The sequence below is a fragment of the Galleria mellonella genome, unplaced genomic scaffold (genome assembly GCF_026898425.1).
Source record: "Galleria mellonella isolate WM207_F2 unplaced genomic scaffold, CSIRO_AGI_GalMel_v1 utg266, whole genome shotgun sequence".
In the NCBI taxonomy this organism is placed as follows: Eukaryota; Metazoa; Arthropoda; class Insecta; order Lepidoptera; family Pyralidae; genus Galleria; species Galleria mellonella.
In genome coordinates this window covers 1,373,863-1,396,932 of record NW_026442061.1, presented here as the reverse complement: position 1 = coordinate 1,396,932, position 23,070 = coordinate 1,373,863, and the positions used below count along the sequence as shown (strand labels likewise).

Genomic DNA, 23,070 nt, shown 5'->3' with positions numbered 1-23,070 from the left:
ATCTCTGTCCCATTCGTGTTTCAACCGTGTGCAAAGCAGTTGTGTTTGCATGGCTGTGTTTCGGTTCGAAGGGTGGGATATGGCGTAAATTTACTGGGTACAGAGAAATAACACCTGAGTCCTCAGGAATGGCAACGCATGGGGGGTATCATGGGCGAAACAGTATACTCTGTTATGTCCATGGTACTGCTCATGTCTATAGGCGACGGTTACCACTTTACATCAGGTGATCCGTCAGCTTGTTTGTCATTCTAAGTTGTATAAAGAAAAAACTAAGATAACAATGGACGGCCTTATCGGTAAGAGCGATCTCTTCCAGACAACCTTTGGATGGAAAATTTGATAGACAGGTAGCTTTATATTCTAATTAAACATATAGATACATTATGTATAGTAGTGGACAAAGCGGCAGGTTACAGCTAGTCCCTACTACGTATGAAAATGAGATACTTTGTTTGATACCTCTTGGCGTATTTACGACTCGACCAATTGTTATGAAATTTGGTATACACATTTTAACTTATATTAGATACGATGGTAAAATACATAGGCTACTTACTATCTCTATAAAACATCTCGGACACGCGGAAAAATTCTCGCGGATTTAAGCTATTAAGATAATTAAATTTGAAAGACAATGTCTGTACATAGGACAGCTTTAATAAAATATATTATAAATAATATTAATAAAAGGAATACGAGTCAAAACAATACTCTTTTTTTAAATTTTTATTTATCTGTATGTATGTTCTGGAATAACGCGAAAATCACTTCGACAAATTTGATGCGGTTTTCACAGTTGTATGCCTGAAAGTATATTTTAAAATCAGGTATATGTGTATGTATTTATCTGGATACGCCATCTAGTGGTTTATTTCATTAGTTCAATATCCAGGCGCAAGAAATTGCGAATAAAGGCGAGTAATCCTATATAGCATTCACTGTGAGACAGAGCGGAACACAAAAGAAATGCTACGCGGCGGTGGTCCGCTGACTATCCTAATATGCTGCACTTGGGAAGAAAGGGATTGTTAGTAATGGAATTTGACAGTCCTATTGCTAGCAATATGCCTTATTAGGTCGACCTCCACGTGGTTCCCCTGGAAACTATCGTGAACAATTCTTGTTGAATTTGTCACGATGGGCTAACTGACCTACTTCATCCTCACCTATCATCCTTCACTGGTGGCACGCCGGTGTATAGCGATAGCGCGGGTGGAGTTACCATTCCATTATCATCCATTAAAATAAAAAAAAAAAAATATGCTGCACTTTAAATAATACAAATGGATAGTGCCATCTCCTTATCGGACTTTTAAATTTACAGCGGGAACATCGATATTCTAAATTCAAATGCAATTTGTCATGCGAAAGAACAGCAAATTTATAACATTACAATAGATATGAAGTTTACTTATTTCAAAGCATATTCGTTACGGAATAAAGACTTTTATCGTTTATTGGCTGTGGACGCTCTGGTTCAATTACATAGATCAAAGCACAGTGTAAGGAGACTAGATCTTTACACTGTGGTTCAAGTCGGCAAGGACGTATTTTTTATTTTGCTAACAACTAATAGTTTTATTGGAATCAACGTGAAAGAGAATATTGTTTTATCTAAAACAAATCGAATTACAAAATTATAAAATAATTAAAGATTGTGTTTTATAAAAAAAAAAAACGAATTCTGCCAAACCAGTTATTTTGATCTAAAAACCAAATTGCAGAAACGATTTTGATAAAATTTCTATGGAATCAATTTCTAAGTAAATCCTTTCAGATAAAACAAGAATTTTCCAAATCGGTTTAGAACTGACGGAGTTGTGAGGTAACAAATATAAAAAATAACCGAAGTGAGATCCACCTTTTTGAAGTCGGTTGAATACGTATGTAAATAACAAGGAATTAGAAAAGAATCGTTAAAATCAGCCCACAATTAGCGAAGACATCGCGTAATAGCCGAACACAAAACCTAGTGACAACAAAAAATATCTTTTCGAACTCTTTTAAATAATTGTAGCTAAGTCTAGAAAGTATATTTATAATACTATTCATCATTAAATCAACAATAATATAACAGTAAACTACAAACAATTATATAACTTCCTTGTCATTTTAAATTACATATAAAAAAAATTACACTACAATGAAATCCCTATAAATATTTTCCCCAAGTACAGTTATAGCAGTTTCCAGTAATTCATTTGCGGAACGCAGACAAGAGAGTCGGTGAATGAACGAAAACGTCGGGAATGCTTCGCGAATGTAATTATGCATCCCATTCACCTGACGAACGATAAACGACCTGACCTATTTAAAAGCGACCATTCGTTCTACGCATAAATCGTGCATAATTACTGTAGCTAACAATATTGGAAGAGATCACAATAACAACGTCAAAATGGGCACAGAGTAATATAATATTGTATTTATTTATTTTATTATTGAAAATTGTTGGAGATAAACAGTTACAGACATATCTATATTGACTCACAAATTAGGTATATAATACACATTATAGAACCACTGCTGCTATATATATATATATATATATATATATATATATATATATATATATATATATATATATATATATATATATATATATATATATATATATATATTACATATACATATTTGTTTGTGTATATGTATGTATATGTACAGTAAAAGGAGGTTCTCAATACATCGGAATCTTTAATTTTTTTATGTACATACTCCAATTACTAGAAGACGGGACCGATTCGAAGTTTCTTTTTTAAATGAAAGGATATAATTTTAGATTATTCGCATAGAAATTTTATCAAAATCGGTTAAATTTTTTCAACTACTCAACTTCGAATTTCAAAATAAATTAATGCTATATGAATAGACTTATGTAACTATTTATAAAGTGCCTTTGTCTTAACTATCAACATCAATAGGTATCATAAAAATTCTAGCTATTTTATAGTGTAAAATTTTCAAATCAACGAATTGGTTGCACAGATTTCATACAAACTTTTTTGTCAGATGTGACACGGGTCTGCTCTTATACATTTCCCTTTGGAGATCGGCTAAAAAGCACTTTTTCATTCACTGAAACACATCTTGATTAAAGTGATTAAGCCTAGGCGAGGCCATAAAAGCCATGTCAAAGATGGTGGCAGTGACGTAGGCGAAATAATCTCGGATATGGGACATGAGAGATCAAACGCTCCACATAGCGGCTCCACTACTTATCTGGCATCTATTCTTTTGAAATTGAATACAATGAGATTGTACCAACATAATAAAACTAATAATTTATATTTTTCTTTTCAGAATTTATTTCAGTGTTTGTAAAAATCGTACCGGATCAATACATAAGATATCCTGGTCACACTGTAAATCCACTGGACAACATTTTGGAACTATTTTATATTTTGGTAATTTTTTTTTACTTTAAGTCATGTAGGTACCTACTTGTTCTATAAATTTCCATCCAATTAGTGTAAAATTAACTTCTAAAAATGCCCTAAATTGTGAAACCAGTCAGATATTTATTATATCACCTTTTCTGTGGAAGTGTATAAACGTTTTTCTAATAATATCAAAATATGAAAGTGTATATTTGTTTCTCACCACTTAATATCTAAACAGTACAACAGTCATCATGAAATTTGGAAAGTAAATTTATTTATTGTTACATATTAGAGTAATGGCTCAACCAATTTTGGTGTACAAATAGTATTTTTAATAGAGAAAGATATATGTTACTGTTATCCCGGTCTATTAATATGTCGTGGTGACGCGGATAAAGTCGCGTGTAAAAACTAGTAGTAAACCAAATTACGTAAGTTTCCATCTAATATCGATCCTGATCACTAGTACCCATTATATAATAACCAATTTTATCTTTTTCCTTGACAATATTCGTTTAGAAATTAATTCGAAGAGGAGAAAGAAAATGGAATTTTTCGCTATAAACGAAATCTAATAAATTGAATGACTTTGATTACAATAATTTAACACATTGAAGGAATGATAAAAAAATCGTGATTTTTCCGTCAGGTATCTCATTAACACGTGGAAAATTGGCGGCAAGTATGATTGCCCTATTTTGAAAAACGAATACAAATGAACGTATGACCCACACAAGGCGAATGATAAATCTGTCGCACACATACATGCTGTATTCATATATACATATATGAGTAATTGATTTATGTATGTATCATTCTTGTAAGTATATTATTCTATATGTTTGCATGTTCATTTATCTTAAAATGTATTAACGTTGTTATTTAAAAATATTTATTTAATTTACAAATTGATTTTGCTAGAGCTATATACCTGTTGAGCGTAACGGTTGACTGGTAGAGAATGCCATCAGAGATTAAGTCCGCCTTTTATACATATTTTCATGTGTGCATAAGTATAAATAAATAAATACTATCACTAATACTAGCACATCGTATAGGTAGAACTATGTGGTTTATTATGGGTATTATTTTAATTAAGTTCAATTATTCATACACATGTAGGTTAAACAATCCGTATATTTCGTCAGTTTCCCTCAAATTAAGAACTACGTTTGAAAGAAAGGGATGCAATATTTCCTTTAATACAAAATAGACTTATGACGTTTATAAATAAGAAGTGCAGAATCTGAGCGAATGTCGAATTGTTTTCGAGAATCTCGGGCACATTTCGAGCGTACGTTAACTGAAATTTAGTGAAAACCCCGCCTGAAGTAGGTCGGCGGAGCTACAAATACATTAACGAAATAAAACGGCCAACTTTTGTAATTAATGTAATACAATACTCCGGGAGGCGAGCATTAATGACTAACTTTGATGGAGATACGACGACACTGTATCGTGATGAGATTGTGAAACGAACTTGTGCTGAAATGGGATTGTTTTTTCTTTCTGGCGTCCCGCGGCCGCATGGTAAGAGCGGTGCGCGTGTAATTGCATCACGTCTCGCTGCATTTATTTTCTTAACTTATTTATATAATACAGTGAAAGAGTTTATTTGTTTGAACGCGTTAATCTCTAGAATTATTAGTCGGGCAACATTCAACATCGCTATACGTGTACAGGAGAATCCGCAGACTACAGATAGTATTATATAAGCTAATGAAAGAAAGAGGCATCCGTTGAGAACAATCATTAGGGTAGGAATTGAAATACGTTGAGTTTTCATCTCTTTACATTTTGTTTTATATATCAACGTAGCAATTTAGAAAAAATATAATATAAAAGTATAGAAAGAGGTATTTTGTGTCTAGTAGGGATAAAAACATATGCCACGTTTTCATACCGATATTTTTTTGATAATAATAACAATCTGTTAAAAAATTATTAAGAGTACAAAGATATCCCCGTTCGATATCACAGTGTAAGGCGTAACAGTATTGGCTTCTGAAGGAAAAGAAATTTATCTGTTTTTTTTTTTGCATTTACTCTGCATAGTATTACCGTATTATGTATTTTTTATTGCAAAGATAAGATTATAAAAGTAATATAAGAGTAAAAAAATCCCCTTTTTTTTATAAACAATTGCCTACTTTCGAATACCGTTACTTTATAAATTGCAAACGCAACAAATAATAACTGGTATTACAAAAATAAACATGGACAATTATTGTATCGTGTGTATTATATGAAATATATAATTATTGCTAGTATCATAATTAAAAAATCCATTGAAATTATCAGAGAAAACACTAAAAGCCAAAATCATACCTGTAGCATACGCCGGTTCGAGGTCATCCTCATCATCCGTATGGTGTCTGCTCGACGCGTGCGAGTGCGAATGGTGGGCCACTCCCACGTGCACCGGCTGTATGGGCTGTTCGTAGTGTTTATGATGGTCCACGTACACGCGATGATGGTGGGGACACGGCGTCGGCGGCAGGTAGTCCGCTAACGTGCCGCCGCGTGTCAACGTCGAGCCCGCACTTAATGTTCCGCCTCCCGAGCACGAGGCTAACGCACTGCGCACTGACCCTAGATCGAGTGAAGGCCGCCTGGACAGTTCCCCGTAGCTCTCGCCGAACAACGCGCTCGCGGGCACCGCGTGCCGCACCTCGTGGTGGTGCGAGTGACCCCCGTTGGACGACGAGTGCGGGGACGCCGAGTGGTCGCGGCTGTCGCGCGACGTCGACGCCGTGTGTATGATGCTCTCGTCGTGTGTCTCCATTACTTCCCTCGCGGTCGGAGGGTTCGAGTGTGCGTGCACCGCCGAGGTGCCCGCCCGCCGCGGGCTCCGGCCGCGGTCCGGCAGCACCGATGAAGCCGACCAGTACCCCCACGCCATTTCCAATCAGTCTTTATATCACTACCAAAGTTCACTGGCTATTAGCCATAAACGAATAGGAAGACGTCGATCCTGCGGAAGTATTTTTTAAAGTATTGCCTGATGGAAAGTCCATCTGTTACCAGCCAGCCATGGTGTCATTTACACTTTATGAAGATTAAACTGTAAGACTGTTCAAATCTTATCGTTCAATGCAAAACAACAACGCACATATTTTTTATTTTTGCTTTAGAGCAGAAATAAGTTGACGGTAGCCTACCGAGGCGATTTAGATAAACTACCACTTCAGTAAGTAAAGTGGTCATCGGTTCAGTGCTTGCGAGTTGACACACATCGGGGCAGTTGGGTTTAGTGTGTCGGGGCGGGTAATCCGAGCGTGTGGCTGGCGAGGTTGCATGACACCGAGCTGGCCGGGCCCCGGGGTGTAGGGAGGCGACAATTGTGTAAACGAACCTAATCTCCTTTGACGTCGACGCCGCGGGCAGGCGGAGACAAAGCTTCGTGACCGCACGCTCACGTGATATGTGCTTAAATGTTTTGATAACGTGTTTTGAGGGTTCCTGACATACATCGCTCGTTTTAGTGTTGCGACCAGAGACCTAGATCGAAATGGATGTCGCAATGGTCACATTTAACGTGTCAATTGTTGGCCCTAAGTAATATTATATCTAGCACTTTCAGTGTTTTGATCCGACGATGTATTTTTTCCTATCAATATATTTTTTTTTGTAAAATCCTAATAAGTATTGTAGTGGCATAATAAATTTTGCATTATCTAACTCCATCTATCTATATTATATCTATTGCGGAGCAATCCGTTCGTGGATGGGAGTAATTCTGTAGCTGTTTATATCGTGACCAGTGAGTTTCATTTCATATCTCATTGCGCCGATAGGATCGGGTGCGATGACGATGCTTTCTACTAATTCGGGTTGAATCAACTCGAGGTTGTTTCAGTACCCACTAAATGAGATGGAAACGCCGCTGATATATAACGGTAAAGAAGGGTGCGCGCCATGCGTTGCTAGCTCCGGAATTGATGGAGCGAGTTTGTTAGCAATTGCTATTTGAGAAATGAGGCCCGTTAAAACTTCACTTTCAACTCCTATAGTCTACTACTCCTAAACAAATATATGTATGTATATATAGCATTGGTTTTATGAAGGTAATTATTTTTTAATTATTAATTTAATTTTTTTATATAGGAGCATAATAACGGAATCTACAGACAGCCAGAGGGCAAGGAGAGGAAGAGGCTATGTCCAGCAGTGGGCAGTTAACGGCCGATACAAATATACCTACAGTCAGTCACAAAAGTAATAAGCAGCTATAATATTTGAAGCTGCTATTAACAGAGGCACGTAGCTATAAAAAATAAACGCTTAAAATTAAAACACTATTTTAGTGACACGAACGTAGATAAATATACTGATCTAAAGTAATGTATAAAATGTACCTGTCTTACTGTAAATGCAAAAGTTTGTGTGAATGGTTGTATAAATAAATAGGTTATATTATAATTTAAAACATTTCACGATTCACGGGGTCGAAGTCGCGTGATACAGCTATATTTATAGTTGTTGTTATTGTACCAGCTGTTAATTGTCCACTGCAGAACACAGACTCCCCAAAACCCCTTAATTTTGTCAGTACTTGCCACGCTTGACAGACGGGTTGGCAACCGCGGTTAGGCTCGTTAGTGAAGTGATAAACCGATTCAATATGGCCAACATTACATTATGATTGTTTAATGAAAAAAATAATTCCGTTTAATCGAAAAATATTTTCCCTCTACAACGTACTCGTGTTTAACCTAAATTTAAATGTTACACGTGGTTGGTTAAAAGGCCATTTTATACGATTAATGAAACTTCACCACAGCTTAATACTCGTACTACGCCCTAAGTGCGAATTACCTATTAAATTTAGCTAGGGTATCCCACCTGCTTTATCCTACTAATATAAATGAAAATTATTAGTGAAAGTTTGTAAAGATGTTTGTTTGTTACTCATTCATATTTAAAAACGTCGTACATATTCAATCCATACAATTTAATACATATATATTTTCTCTAGGTTTCTTCTAGAAACGCGTGAAAAAAACAGCTAGTAAGCCGACAGAGATTCGCTGTGTGACCCCGGTATAGAATAGGCCATCCCTTCCTATACTGTGAACAGACTACCGAGTGTACTTGTTATGACAGAGGGGTGAGCAGCAGTTTCCTTCTTAAAACACAGCATTAAAAGCCTAACTGCGGTTGCCATTCCACTTGCCAATCGCGGCAACTACTGGTAGAACTTCCTTGCCGTGGAAGGCTTGTTCAACAGCGGACAATTAACAGCTAATATGATGAAACCGTCAGAGCTGTGGCAAGCAGTGAACTATAGTCAATTTAAAGAGAACTTGATAAACATGTAAAGAATTTTCTATAAAAAAGAAAAACTATCTATATCCTGTGTATAGATATAGTACAATTATTTTTTAAATCTACGAGTTATAGCTAGTATGAAATAAATTACTTGATTCTATTAATATGATCTATGGTCAGGGCAAACTCGCTACTTGTACCCCCCGGTATATTTACGACTATTATCAGATCTTACACACCTTCTATTTATAATTATAGCTCTGCCAAGTAACAAGCGATTGCCTATTTTAGTGGCTCAAGTTCATATATAATTTAGTAATCGTGTTTAAGTATTTAGGGGATCAAACCATCGAGCCTGTTATGTATGGCGGTTGCTCAAAATAGAATACAGGATAGACGCAGACTAAAGACGCATAGACGCGAAGACGTGCTTTTATTTATTCATATCAAATTAATGGGTTTGTGAGATTTTTTTTTTTACAATTTTAATATAAATAATTTTGGAGTTATTTAAGAAAATAGACGAAAATTAATTATTCTCCTTCCTGCCTTCAAATTTTTAAAAATAAATAACTGAAAATAGATCTTTGCCTAAACAGGAAAACCTAAAACAAGTCTATGGTGTTCTAAGTAAAATATGGTTAACTCGCGAGCAGCTCTGGTTAACTTTGTGTGGTGTTGTTTAAATAAAACATAGCCCGTGTTAATCGTTAATAAATTTATGATTTCTTTCAATTATTTTTTAAAATTATCTATTACAACCAAAAAATAACTTTCCTTTTATTTTAATATAATAACTATCGGTTTAACTTACGTGTAATTTAGTCGAGAAGGCTCGACTAGTTTAGGAAATGTTCGGGATCCTTAGTTTTGAGCGGTTGTGACACGAGCGCGAGCCCTATCGCAACACAAACAGGCAATCTCTTACTATAGACAGGTGCAACCCATATATAACTGTTGGAGTATCTTTGCGGCATTAACAATATTTACGACGTCAAGTTACCGTATAGACGAGGTAAAAGTCATAAAAGCAATCAATCTTCCAGCGACTCAACAGTGCACCCGGCTGTGCCGTGAGTTAACTTGGGATTGTTACAAAGTGGATCATATTTCATATTGTCATACGCCATATGGTCGCAGTACAAAATTATCACGTATGAGGGGTGTTGTGGGCGTCACAGTATACTTTGAGATGTCCACAGTTCTCGTTTACGGGTCTCGTTTACCGTTGAATTATAAACCATTCTAATTTTCATATTTTTTTTTTTTTTATTATTTAATCGAATGTTAAAAAACGGTCGCTAAAACTTTGTTATATACATAATGAGTGTTTAAATATTTAATCTCTTGTTACAAAGTATGAATCTATAGTACACGTAACCACAGATAATATAATACTATATTACATATATGGTAAACTAGCGTTTACCGCTGATATTGTCCGCATGATCGGAATAAGAGTATGTTTATTGATCAAGATAAATGGAAAGGTAAGGACCGGTCTTGATGGCTCAAGACCGTTCCTTACGGCAGTCTATGGAGAGGTCTAAATCCAGCAGTGGATAGATAATGGCTGAGATGATAATGAATTGCCATAAAGTGTCAAAAACTTCCGTACAGTATATATAAATAGACATAAAAAGTTGTCAATTATACATTTTTGTTTGGTACGTACAAACATACAAATATATATTTGACAAGACTAAACAAAGATGATTTGTTTTTATGAAAAGAGTTTACATGCGTTTCCAAATTATTGATAGAACTATTTCCATTTATCTTAAAAAAACATTGGATAAAAAAAAAACTAATTCTGAATCTTATACCAATTTTAAAATAGAGAAAATTAAAAACTCTCACACAAAATTGCTAACCGTAAAAATGAATAGGTAATAACGCGTTTCAAAGCAACATAATATTTCGTTACGTAGACGCTTTGAAAATCTAAAGAATTGTTGATGGGAAGCTCCTTACAGGCTATTCAATCGCTCTTCAATAAAACGCACGCATAGAAAGAAAAAATAAAAAAAAAAAATGAGAAAAGAAAAATACTTTTTCTTAAGCAGAATAGTTTTAAAATACAGTAATAATTTTCTTGGAACTCTTTATGAGTTACTCCCTGCCACTGCGACGTGGATTACGGAGAATAAATACCTTAATAGCGTAAACATTAAGGTTCTATATGTATTGTATAATCTGGACATTAGTACAGTTTTAATTATGTTTCACATTAAAAAATCTAAAGTACAGGTGAAGCCTTTTTATTCCGTATTACTTTTATGAGTAAGTTATAAGAGAATGAATAATTAAATATTCCAAAGTAATAATATACTATTCTTTTACACACATACACATAATATACTCATACACTTATGTGCCAATAAATTACCACAAAGGAAAACATGACGTGAATCATTAGTTGAATCCTAGACACAAGTAGCAGTCAAAATTATTAGCATTTTAAGAGAGCGTTCTGTCAGTGCAACTGAAGAAAATATTTTTCTCATAGAAAGACGGGTAGAAAAACGTCAAAAAGCTAGTATGGGTAAAAATTTGATGTCATTTTTCCACATATTTCTAGAGAGAAAATGTTGACGTTCACTGAGAGAACACTGCCTTAATAGTCTTTTTTTTTAAGTTTCCTTATGTTAGGGCAAATAATTCATGTATTCCCTTCCAGCCAGTTCTATTGCAGGTCATATCTTTGACCTTCGTATTCGACATAACACCTAGTGTTTCCTTAATCTGTCCCATGCAGTTATTTCTTAGTCTTCCCTGTCCTCTTTTGCCCTCTATTTTTCCTTCTAGTATACTCTTTAAAATCTATACGGTGACCCAGCATTTTACTTCTACTCTCTATTGTTTTTATTAATGCTCTTTTGCCATTCACCCTTTTCAAGACTTTCTCGTTCGTTAATAGTATATGAATAAATTTGATTTTCATATATAAACATACATCATACATACTCGTACGTGGCATTTAAATTTTAGAACAAATTAATCAACGCCACGTCTTGCGTACAAGCGTGAACGCTTGATGTATTCAAGTTACATACTTAGCAACTGGAGATAACACTGATGTTTAATATTATTCAAGGAAGACGTACAATAGGATAGAGAGACACACACCGACTGATAAATACGCACCGCTTCATTGTACCCATTAAGGAACTTACACTTCAGAATATGAGTACGTATGAGTACATACATATATAGTATACACATGTATGTACAAATTTAAAGAGTTGAGTACACAAAATATTGCACGTCACGTTTCAATGGGATGAACATGGAATAGTAACGCCTGCGCTGGCAGGGTGGCAGTGAGTGATGATAGGACAAAATGAAATCAGGTCAGTTGGTTTATTGTGACGAATACCACTGGGAACTAACCACGATGGTTTAAATGACATAATTTCATAAATATGGGGACACCAGAAAAATAATCAGTAATAAGTATTATAAAAAAAATATCAACGACGTAATCGTATAATAAAAAGTTTAAAATATAGTTACAGTGTAGTAATTTTATATACATAATTATATATTTATATATATAACAGTAACAATAACTAAATTTTATAGTAGATAGGTATGTAAATAATTTACATTTCATGTACATTTTATGTAGTCGACCATACAACAAAGGTTGTTAAACTCGTATGAAAAATGAACGAATTTATGACACGATAAGTGAATTTTCGTGACGCAGCTGTTTTAGTTCGAAACGATGTACAAAATATTATATTTTAAAATATGAAGAATTGAGGATACCCGCAAAATAAACAAAACCAACATAGCCCGAAGGATAAGCAAGCTGAAGTGGCAATGGACTGGTCACATAGCTCGAAAAACCGACAACCGAAAGGGAAGAAAAGTTCTTGAGTGGCGACCCCGTACCCCGACCCTGCTAGATTAAGTGACGACTTCAAATGTATTGCAGGAAGTCAGGAGACTACAGATGGTTCAGAATTGTTCCTTATGGCAGTCTATGTGTTTTTATAACACATTATATGGTACATATGAGACCTATGTTTAGCAGTGGACAGATAATGGCCGATATGATGATGGAAAGATAGAAATTGCTAGAGACGTCCTAATTCTACATAATTACGCTTTAAAATTCCATTAAGCATTTAACTAAAGAGCAATATAAATTAATTGCAGTATATAAATTGTAGTTGTTCAGTTATTTACAATTAAAAATAAATATTTACTTAGAAAGTAAGAAATGAAAAAATCAAAAACTAAATTTTATAAAGACAGAATAGAGTTTCGCATAAAAATATCAAATGTTTTCTAAAGAAAACACGTGACTTAATAAGAAGAGTCCAAGATTAAATCCTGAATCATTAAGTTAAAACTCATTCAAAAATAACTGTTTTTGAATTTAAATATAAAACAATGTTATCTTGTATTTTTTCAGTAAATTTAGTTTAAAAATAAAACCATATGAAATAATACGCAATAATAAATAATTAACAGTATTTTTTTTTAAATATAATTTATTTTATTTCTGTTCTGAAATTCAAAATATATATTAGTTGGTTGGTAGAAAATCAATTTCAGGCGACCGTTCCATAGGTTCTTGAATCTGTGGGACGACACAAGTGTTTTCACCTAATAAAGTTCACTGAAGAACAGTGTTGAAAATAGAAGCGGCGAATATTTAATGAATTGAAGGCGGTATCTGACATCTAGATTATTGTTAAGGTTTCATGCCGCATAAAAAAGTAATACTTTCAATTGTGACTAAATTAAGGGCTCCACCTATGTTTAAAGATATTTGTATCATTTAGATACTCTAGATGTCATAGAAATAAACTGTTATTGTTATTAAAAATTACTAATTAGTATAATATAATGTCGTGTGGTCCCGGCATAGAATGCCCCCCCTCCCCCTATCCTGTGGGTGTTGTAAAAGGCAACTAATACTCGAAGGATGGGAAGCAGCGATCCTCTTTAAATATTACCAAAGCTTAACTATGGTTGCCAACCCGTTTGCCAAGCGTGGCAACTTATATATATATATATATATATATATATATATATATATATATATATATATATATATATATATATATATATATATATATGTTGAATTACTAGAATAACACGTAAGTAAATTCTATGCAGAATTAGTGATAATGATTACCTTCTAATAAAAATCGCTTTATAACTCAAAATACTAATGCTTAACATCAAGTCGCACCGCTTTCTTTGACGATAAATATTATATCACTGTAATAGAAAACAAGTTGACGGCCTAATGGTGATAAGTGGTGTCTGTAGACATAACGCTAGTGACGTGACATGTACATCACATACTATTCCTCGTTTGCACATCACACCCCTCATGCGTGGCCACTTCAAAACATTAAGGACATAAACATATAATAACATATCGCTCTTTTATAAGAGTTTCTTATCCTTCTATGTATCAAATCAAAACACTAACTGCGTCATCGCAAAAAGGCTACACTAGATGACGTAGGGTAAAATTAGGGTTTGGCAGTTGACGCACATATAGTGCAAGCTTAGAGACTTATAACGACACGTGATATCATGTCTGCTCAGTCATTGAATCATTGCAGTCAAATAGTCGAATAAAAAAAACTGAATGTTCATGCGATTTTTTGACATAATTAATAAAAACAGTCAAATAAAATCAAACTGACATCAGTAATCGTTAATATAATATGTATATACAATCAAGAATCGAAGATCCACAGTCACATTCTACTTTTTTTTTATACAACTTAGAATGGCAAACAAGCTGACGGCCCACCTGATGGAAAGTGGTAACCGTCGCCTATAGACATGAGCAGTACCATGGACATAACAGAGTATACTGTTTCGCCCATGACACCCCCCATGCGTTGCCATTCCTGAAGACTCAGATGTTATTCCTCTGTACCCTGTAAATTCACGCCATATCCCACCCTTCAAACCGAAACAAAGCTATGCAAACACAACTGCTTCACGGTTGAAACACGAATGGGACAGAGGTACCCAAGCAATCGACTTTTGTACAAAGTCTCCCTCTGGTAAATAACTACTTATGATAACAAAAACTGTATATGAAAAAAATTCCAATATTTTAATATCTATGTGTTTATAAAACAAAAGATTTTCAAACAAAGCGATAATCACAACAGCCTGCAGTAATGTTACGCAGCCGATAATTCACTACACAACACAAACACACAAGGGTATTTTGTATGTGTGCCGCACGTAAAGCGAATTCCCGCGTCGCATTTTACAGCCAGAGATTTTGGCGCTGCACGCACTTGAGAACATTCATAACTATATCTTGCCGAAAAGTCGCAACGTCGCATTTAACTGTCCACTGCTGAATATAGGCCAATGTTAAAAAACAATTTAATTATTTTCATTGTTTCCGAGTGATTATTTTAAAAGAGCTAGCGAACTAATACGTTAACCATGCAATAGTATACTTATTAAACTATCATTAAAAACTTTAATTTTAATAGCAAAAATGTATTTGGAAAATCCCGAAGCAAAATATAAACTAGGTGGACAGCTTTTAATGGTAAACTTATATGGAACGTTTTAGTTCGCTAGCACGAATCGTTTTAAATATTGATAATCAGGGTGAAACAATAAAAAAATTTAGTTTTTTAAAAAAAGGAAAATTGACAGTTGCCATACTTCGGTAAGCTAAAATTATGAACGCTAATAACACTATTATAGACAACAATATGTTCCCACTCAACGAATATCGATTTATTGTCTGCCCAGAGATTTTATCGCGTGACCCACAAATCTTGGCGAATTAGCGGCGAATATCTGAACAGACCTTTCACGGTTTAGGGTCATTTTGTCCGCGGCGAATTAATTCTGTTACGGGTTAATCTATCTACATTGATGCCGCAAGTCGGCATACATCATCCGAAGTATTTTGAACTATCTGAGCCTATCTGAGCCTTTTATGGTCGGAATAATCTTGGCCTTTGTCTCGGTTACTCGTGCCTATACAAGTCGTTTGAAGAGGGTTACTATTTATCGGTTTCATTTGGTGGCTAGAGTCGTTTCCGAAATAGAAGTACAGTAAGCTGATTAGAGAGTGATTAGTTTCTCTTGAAAAGTGACGTTAAGATGTTAAATAAATAACGTTATATTCGTAGTTTTAAATGAGTAAAATAGGACGTATTTAATTTTTTTTTAATTATTTTCTTTGTAAATGTTGTAAAACTTGACAGATCCTGCTTACATGCATGAAATAAATTGTGAAAGTGGATGAAGCAAGATAAGTATCTAAGAATAGAGATATTTAGTTCTCTCAGCTACAGATAATATTACACCATCTCTATCTACCCTTATGATACGATACCTCTTCTTTATTTTATGGTGTATAAGATATTTGAAAAAGCTCCAAATAATTCAATATCGAAATAATACGAGCAGGCAGACGTACAAAGCTATTATGCGACTTTCTGCCTATGTAAATAAAACCCATTATGCATGAATATAAAAGCAAGTACTACGAAAGAGAATGCCAAGATTTTATATAAAATTGTGCGACAAATAACCAAGGGAGGAGAGCCCCTTGTTACTACCTATAATTTATAAAAAGATGTATAATCTAAAATAATTTCAGCGCTGAAAGTTCCGTGACTATAACTCATATTGGGTAAGCGCTTAACTTCCTTATAAACCGGCCTAGTTAGCAACATTGACGGTCATTTTCATGGTAGCTCATTAAATAAATTAGTTACCATTGAATTACAAACAATTAAGTATTATTAAATAAAACAAAAACATATATTCACGACTGGAATTGTAGTCAGAGACAATTTCTATATTGTAGTGGAAAGCCAACTTCATCATACTTCACCAAGCAGTTCTATTTGAAATCAGTGTAGCAAAGGACCTACTTTTATCTTCAAGATCAATAAATGCTTATGGTATAGTTTAAAACCACAAAGACGACAAGGTTTACAGCATAGACCCATAGAGGCTTAAGAAATAACGTTAGAAAAACGTACAAAATTTTTGGTGAATGCAGTTGAGTAATGAAAGCCAAACCAAATCTTTCTACCACCTCTTACCATATTTATACTGAACAATAATTGGAGGGATATGAGGAAGTAAGGACGATTAGTAATCGTTTCGTTTGATCTAAATCTATTAATATGAGAAAGGAAGATTCGTCTAAATAAGAATACTAGATAGACTTACGTCAAGCAAGCGCATGACGTGTTGGATGTCATATAGGAAGAACCCGTAACCGGAGAAAAATAATGCATAAATTAACGAACCTGGATGTATGAAATAGATGATCTATATAGTGTTTGTGACTAACTATCCTTTGCGCGGAACTTTGTACGCATAAATTTTGCGTATATATTACTACTTGCAGATGGCCTATCAAGATAAAATCTTCACCAGATTTTAAGTTAAAGCTTCAAGAATACAATCGTGAAAACCGCATTCAGTTTGATACAGTAGTTTTAGCGTGATGCCGGTATAAACATATAGACAGACAAAAATTCTAAAACCAAAATTGTTTTGGTCTCAAGTTCTCTTATAAGGACCTCTCTAAGTTTTCATAATATCTCTAATGTACAGACATCGACTAATTACAATTTTAATATATTAGTAAATAAGATAAGAACAAGTGATAGTGAAAAACTTATTAATAAGTCGTATAGTAAGTAGGTTTCTTTATGGGGCCTTAACTTTAATCTTGACGAGACCAAGAGTAAACCTTTCCAGTTTTTAGTCCATACTGATTCTTTAATATAGGGCTACTAATTTTGAAGATTAGAAATTATTTCCCTTAATACGAGTATAATTATCGTTACAAGGGAACTTATATAACAGACATAAAAAAAACCGTTTTATAAGTTAAAAGAAATTAGAACAATAGTCATGTGGTCCCGGCGTAGAATGGCCTACCCCTTTCTTTCCCGTGAGTCGACTAAGGAAACAAAATGGTCGAGAGATGGGCAGCAACTTCCTCTTAAAACATCAAAAGCCTAAGTGCAGCTATCAACCCGAATGCCAAGCGTGGCAAGTATTAGCAAAACCCCGCAATGGGTTCGAAACTGATCCTTATGGCAGTCTATGGGAGAATGTTCAGCAGTAATATGGTGACCCTAAACAACTACAAAGTTATTTATACCTATTTCTTTACCCAATAATTCAACTGTCACATCGCATCCTTTAAACCGAAACACAACTATGCAGGTACAGTTGTTTTGCGACAAAATCACGAATGAAACGAAACGATGGAAGAAGCGATAATCCCCTTCTTTCAGTAAAAAAATACATCTATGTTCTACAAAAATTTGAATCAGTAATAAACGCTTCGCGAACCGCACATTGTAATAAACACAATACAAGTTTGACAATAGCACACCTGATGGGGTGGATGTGACCACATAATTTCCAAAGCCCCAAATCATCCTTACACCATGACGTGCTCAAAACGATAAAAGTAAAATACTTGTAAAAATACATCCAACGACCGAGCGGTGAGAGCTTATTCGAAATTTACCGGAAAATTCTCATTCTTAACTGTCAAGCGTCATTAATTAGGGGAAGAAGTCATTAGAGGCGATTAAAAAAAAAGTTAAGCGCCTGCTCAGAATATAAATACAAAGAAAGTAAAGTGCGAATGGTTGGACATCGCTTTGCTAAAATATCTGTTTGTTTGCCCATGGTTTGTAAATATACATTATCTAGCAAAGTACGTCTCATTTTAATCAGTTGTAATATTGTAGTTCATGATTGACAATCTCTGTTTTTTTTTATACAACTTAGACTGGCAAACAAGCTGACGGCCCACCTAATGGAAAGTGGAAACCGTCGCCTATAAACATAAGCAGTACCATGGACATAACAGAGTATACTGTTTCGCCCATAATACCCCCATGCGTTGCCATTCCTGAGGACTCAGGTGTTATTCCTCTGTACCCAGTAAATTCACGCCATATCCCACCCTTTAAATCGAAACACAGCCATGTAAACACAACTGCTTCACGGTTGAAACACGAATGGGACAGAGGTACCCAAGCAATCGACTTTTGTACAAAGTCTGGTAAAATAATCTGGGCAAATTATAGACTGACTACTCTAAAACGACTAGAGCCTGGGTCTTTTTGATTGTGTCGGTTAATCAAACACATCTCTCTTTTTGCGTCGGAATTCAGAAACATCGATAATATTTTATTAATAAACTAGCTGTATCTCGCGGCTTCGCTTGCGAAACTAGGATATCCTAATTATAATAATCCTAACCTACTGGTGTACTAAATTTCAAATTAAAATCTGTTTAGTACTTTTTAGAAAGTAACAAACATATGACCATCATTACAAACTTCTGCATTTGTAATATTATTATAAACATAACATTACAATTTACATACTTTCAAGTTTTTTTCATTTAAAGTTTTTTAAAATGGTCCTGTTCGAGTGTCGTGATATCAAAAACACTAACTGCATTTTCTCTTTGGATTGACATTTCCTCTTTGACTGAGGAACAAACCAGTCCAATCGTCAGCAGCGGCAGCACAGAGTCTTGGTCTAAGACTGTGTAGCAACTGTATTGAGTTGAGCCTTACGGACCCTTCTCAACGACAATCTACATAGAGCTTCACGATTCTGTCACTTGCCAATCTAAGCAGTTTACATCAGTCTTAGATGCCTGAGAGTCAAGCTGTGAGGTATGAAATAGGGACGGTATTTAAATAGGTTGCATCGGCAAGTATAAGTTGGTAAAACGTATAATTGAACTAGGGTAAGGCTGTAAATACCACGATTAAACAAAACACATTTATAAAATATAATTATCACAAAATCATTGGTTGAGCAAGATAATGAATGGGTTCATTGATAATCGAATTTGGAGAAAATATTTGGACAAAACGTGATACTATTACCGCAACCATTACGCTTCGAATATCCATTTTTTATAGAAATAATTAATTTATAATCATCTATAAGTATATTGTTGTTATCTTATTTTTATAATTAATCTTTAGAGAATTATAAATAACAGGGCAATTATTTAGAATAACTGCCACCAACTAGCAAGCTGGGCTTTGGCATGCCTTGTATTAAGGTTTTTCCTTAGAAAACCAATAATAATAATACAAATACATAACAATCGGTACCGTTCTTTCCATTAGTTTCGGTAATTATAAATGATTTAGACCATTCAGAAAGATTTCAGATAAGTACGAGTCGCAATTTCGTTACAAATAAATAGATACATAAAAAGTAGGTAGATATATGTCAGAGCACACTGCAGCTTCATAAACAAACAAGCCACTGCTGTACAAGTTTAGTTGCGACCCGCGGTTTTAAGGTCAACCAGCACTTGCGTACTACAGGGTTAAAAGACCGCGGGCGCGGCCCGGATTACCCCATTAAAAAAGAAAGCCACTTCTAACCTTGCTTACACTTGCGATTCGATACACTATTTACTTTGGCCGCGATGCAAATACACACATGGCGTTAGGTCGCATCGGCACGCCATGGCAATGATAAACACGACGTGATCGATAACGAAGTACGATTGTTTTTCTTGCGTGTCAAAGGAGAGGAGGTTCATTTTCGGCGAATTTGCGCTTTCGCAGATCCCGACTTACGCAACGGGTTGGGCACGTGGACGAGTACGCCGGCGGCCGGACGACACTCGGCGGTTACTTGTTGGCAACGTCCGGCTTGTTATTGTGGGGTATAATATCACTTTGTATACACGGGGGTCGTTGAGAAGGCAGCGGGCGAGTCGCCGCCGGGTCGAGCGCCCGCGAGAGCGTAGTGCGGCGGGCAGCGCGGCCGGAGCGGGACTGGGCCGCCGGCGGCCGCGCCTGCGTGCACCACCGTCTCCTCCCCCGATTGATGTAATATTTATCTTGGATTAAGAACTAGATAAGGAGCCGTGGTGAGACACGCTCGAGATCGCATGCCATTCCTGAACCGCCATTTACTTTAGCTCTTATTATAATGGTGCATTTACACCAAGGCCAAATATTGTATAGGATACCAAATTTACATTAGGTTACATTTACATGTCGCAGGTTTTACACTGTCGTATGTAATAGTGTGAAACATTTGGTTAGCATGAAAAGATTGGCTCATTGAATTAGCGTTTCGCGGAGGCTCGCTCGGATCAATCGTGTGCGGTCGGGTGCGGGCTGGCGCGCTCGTGCCGCTCCGGCGAGGGTCGGCCGGATTCGCGGTGTGACGTCACCGCGGGACGCAAGCGCGGCGACAGGTGGGCGCAATGCGCCGCACCTATCATATGATTATGACGTTTCCTATTCGATTTGGTGCCCGGCCGTTCGACTGGAAATTGGTTGCGGTAAGTTTGCACTGCGATCGCCGCGTACCGTGTGCAATTGATTGCTTTGCAATTATGCGACAAAATTTTGTTATTTGTTAATATTATTGGAACGTTGTTGTATCTACTCTTACCGATTTAAATACTTAAGAGAACAATTTGCAATAATATTTCATATTAAGGATACTGGATCCTTGTATCTACTACACGTACTAGTAGTAGTATCTAGTGTATGGACAACCTAGAAAAGGTTGGACAAGTATTATAATAAAAGAAATACGATAGAAAGAGTAAAAAAGTTACGATTATCTACTTGCATATAAATTTTCAAATAGAGAAAATATAAATTTACATCATGGTTGCTGCAGTATATTTTTGCTTTACTCGAATACAAAAACAACAAAGTAAATGTCAATTGCCTGTTGAACGATCGTTTGCTACATCAGAAAAAGAACACAGCACCTTCAACATAAATTTGTTCAAATTTGTTCTGCAGTTCCGAAGTGGCGAAATCTTTGTAGAGTGTACACGAGTTACATCGAAACTTTCCAATTAACAAAAATGACTACGATGAGTAGAATTAGAACAACAATCTAACAGAAAACCATCTCGAAAATTTGTCAAACTTTTACTGGGCCCCAGATGATCACCCAATGTCGTCTAGTTAAAACTTTGAAGCGTAACAAACAACAACAAAAATTAATATCATCTGGTCCCAAAGACCGGATTATGGAGTTTAAAATTAACACCAAGCTGCGCGGGGGTGTTTCGGACCCGTGTCAGCGCGTGACGCAGATGGAGGGTTAAGCGTTTGACAATGGGTTCTACGAGTAAAAGTACTCGTAGGAAAATAGATATTTCGAAGCAGCACAGCCAACAAGTTAGTGAAATAATTTTAACGCATTTGGTCCAAATAACGACGTCATACCATAAGGATTCTCGACTTGACTCTGTTGAACTTAAACATAATCGGAATAAATAGAATGTAATTACTGAACTTGACTCATTTATACTTCAATTTTTAGACTTTGAAACATTAACAGTGCCTTATAGTGAGTGCCATTTTCTGAACCGGTGATCAAAGCGACCAAACAAGAGGGAAAGTGTCATTAGAATGTAATGAAGTGGATATGATACAGTGGGTACTGCAGCGTACAGTGGGTACGCATGAATCATACAAATTTTTAATGACATTACAAGGAAATCTAATCGTGTCTAATATAATGTAATTTGACATTCAGTATTTACAGAATTGTATAACTTGTAAAATTAAATTCGATTCTATTCTAATTTTGAAGCTTTACTTAAAATTTTCAGCTTGGATTGTATTCCAAATTTGGCGGTACAAGCATAAAAGAATCTATTTAATATTTAAAAATCTTAAAAAATACAAAATAAAAAACATAATTCCATTCTATTTCATTCTAGTGACTGCTAGCTCATGCGAGATAAATGAGAAGAATACTGCGGTAAAGGATGCGACAGAGAAAAATAAAAGGACCTTTGAAGCCATCTCTGTCCGAAATAACATCTTACGAACAATTATGAGGAAAAACTTTTAATAAAGCTTAGCTTAATATTAAAGTTTTAATTAAAGGCGTTATGCCATCATTTAATTAAAATAAAAGTAACTTATAAATGCCTCTCAATTTTATTTATTCGCCGTGTTTTATACTGATTGAAAGGAAATTACTTTTAAAACAAGTCAGTGGCAACCATCGCCTAATAAACAATATTATAGACATTATTAAATACACTGTGATGCCCGTGATCCAACTCCTCATGGGTTGTCAATCCTAGGGACTATGGTGTCATGCCTCCGTACCCTGTACTGACACATCCATGAACAGCAGCTTCACAACCGAAACACGAGTGGGCCAGCGGTACTTATGCGGACGAGTTTTGTACAAAATCTTCGCCTGGTAGATTATGCTATTTTTTTTTTATATAACTTAGAATGGCAAACAAGCTAATGGCCCACCTGATGGAAAGTGGTAACCGTCGCCTATAGACATGAGCAGTACCATGGACATAATAGAGTACACTGTTTCGCCCATTATACCATTTCTAACCGACTTAAAAAAAGAGGTTTTCAATTCGCAT

General features: G+C 35.4%; 1 protein-coding gene across 4 annotated transcripts in view; it reads right to left on the bottom strand.

Moving 5' to 3' along the window:
- LOC113515985 (atypical protein kinase C) overlaps positions 1 to 23,070 on the bottom strand; it is a 297,975-nt gene that overhangs the window by 161,202 nt on the left and 113,703 nt on the right. The window contains exons 1-2 of one of the 4 annotated variants that reach the window (XM_052895213.1): positions 20,273 to 20,421; positions 5,712 to 6,357 (exon numbers count right to left, since the gene is read on the bottom strand). The exons of the other annotated variants lie outside the window; for them this stretch is intronic. Of the exons in view, the coding sequence (XP_052751173.1) occupies positions 5,712 to 6,285 (574 nt within the window). The 5' untranslated portion in view covers positions 6,286 to 6,357; positions 20,273 to 20,421. Of the gene's footprint in view, positions 1 to 5,711; positions 6,358 to 20,272; positions 20,422 to 23,070 lie in introns of those variants that run through there. 4 annotated transcript variants of the gene reach the window in all.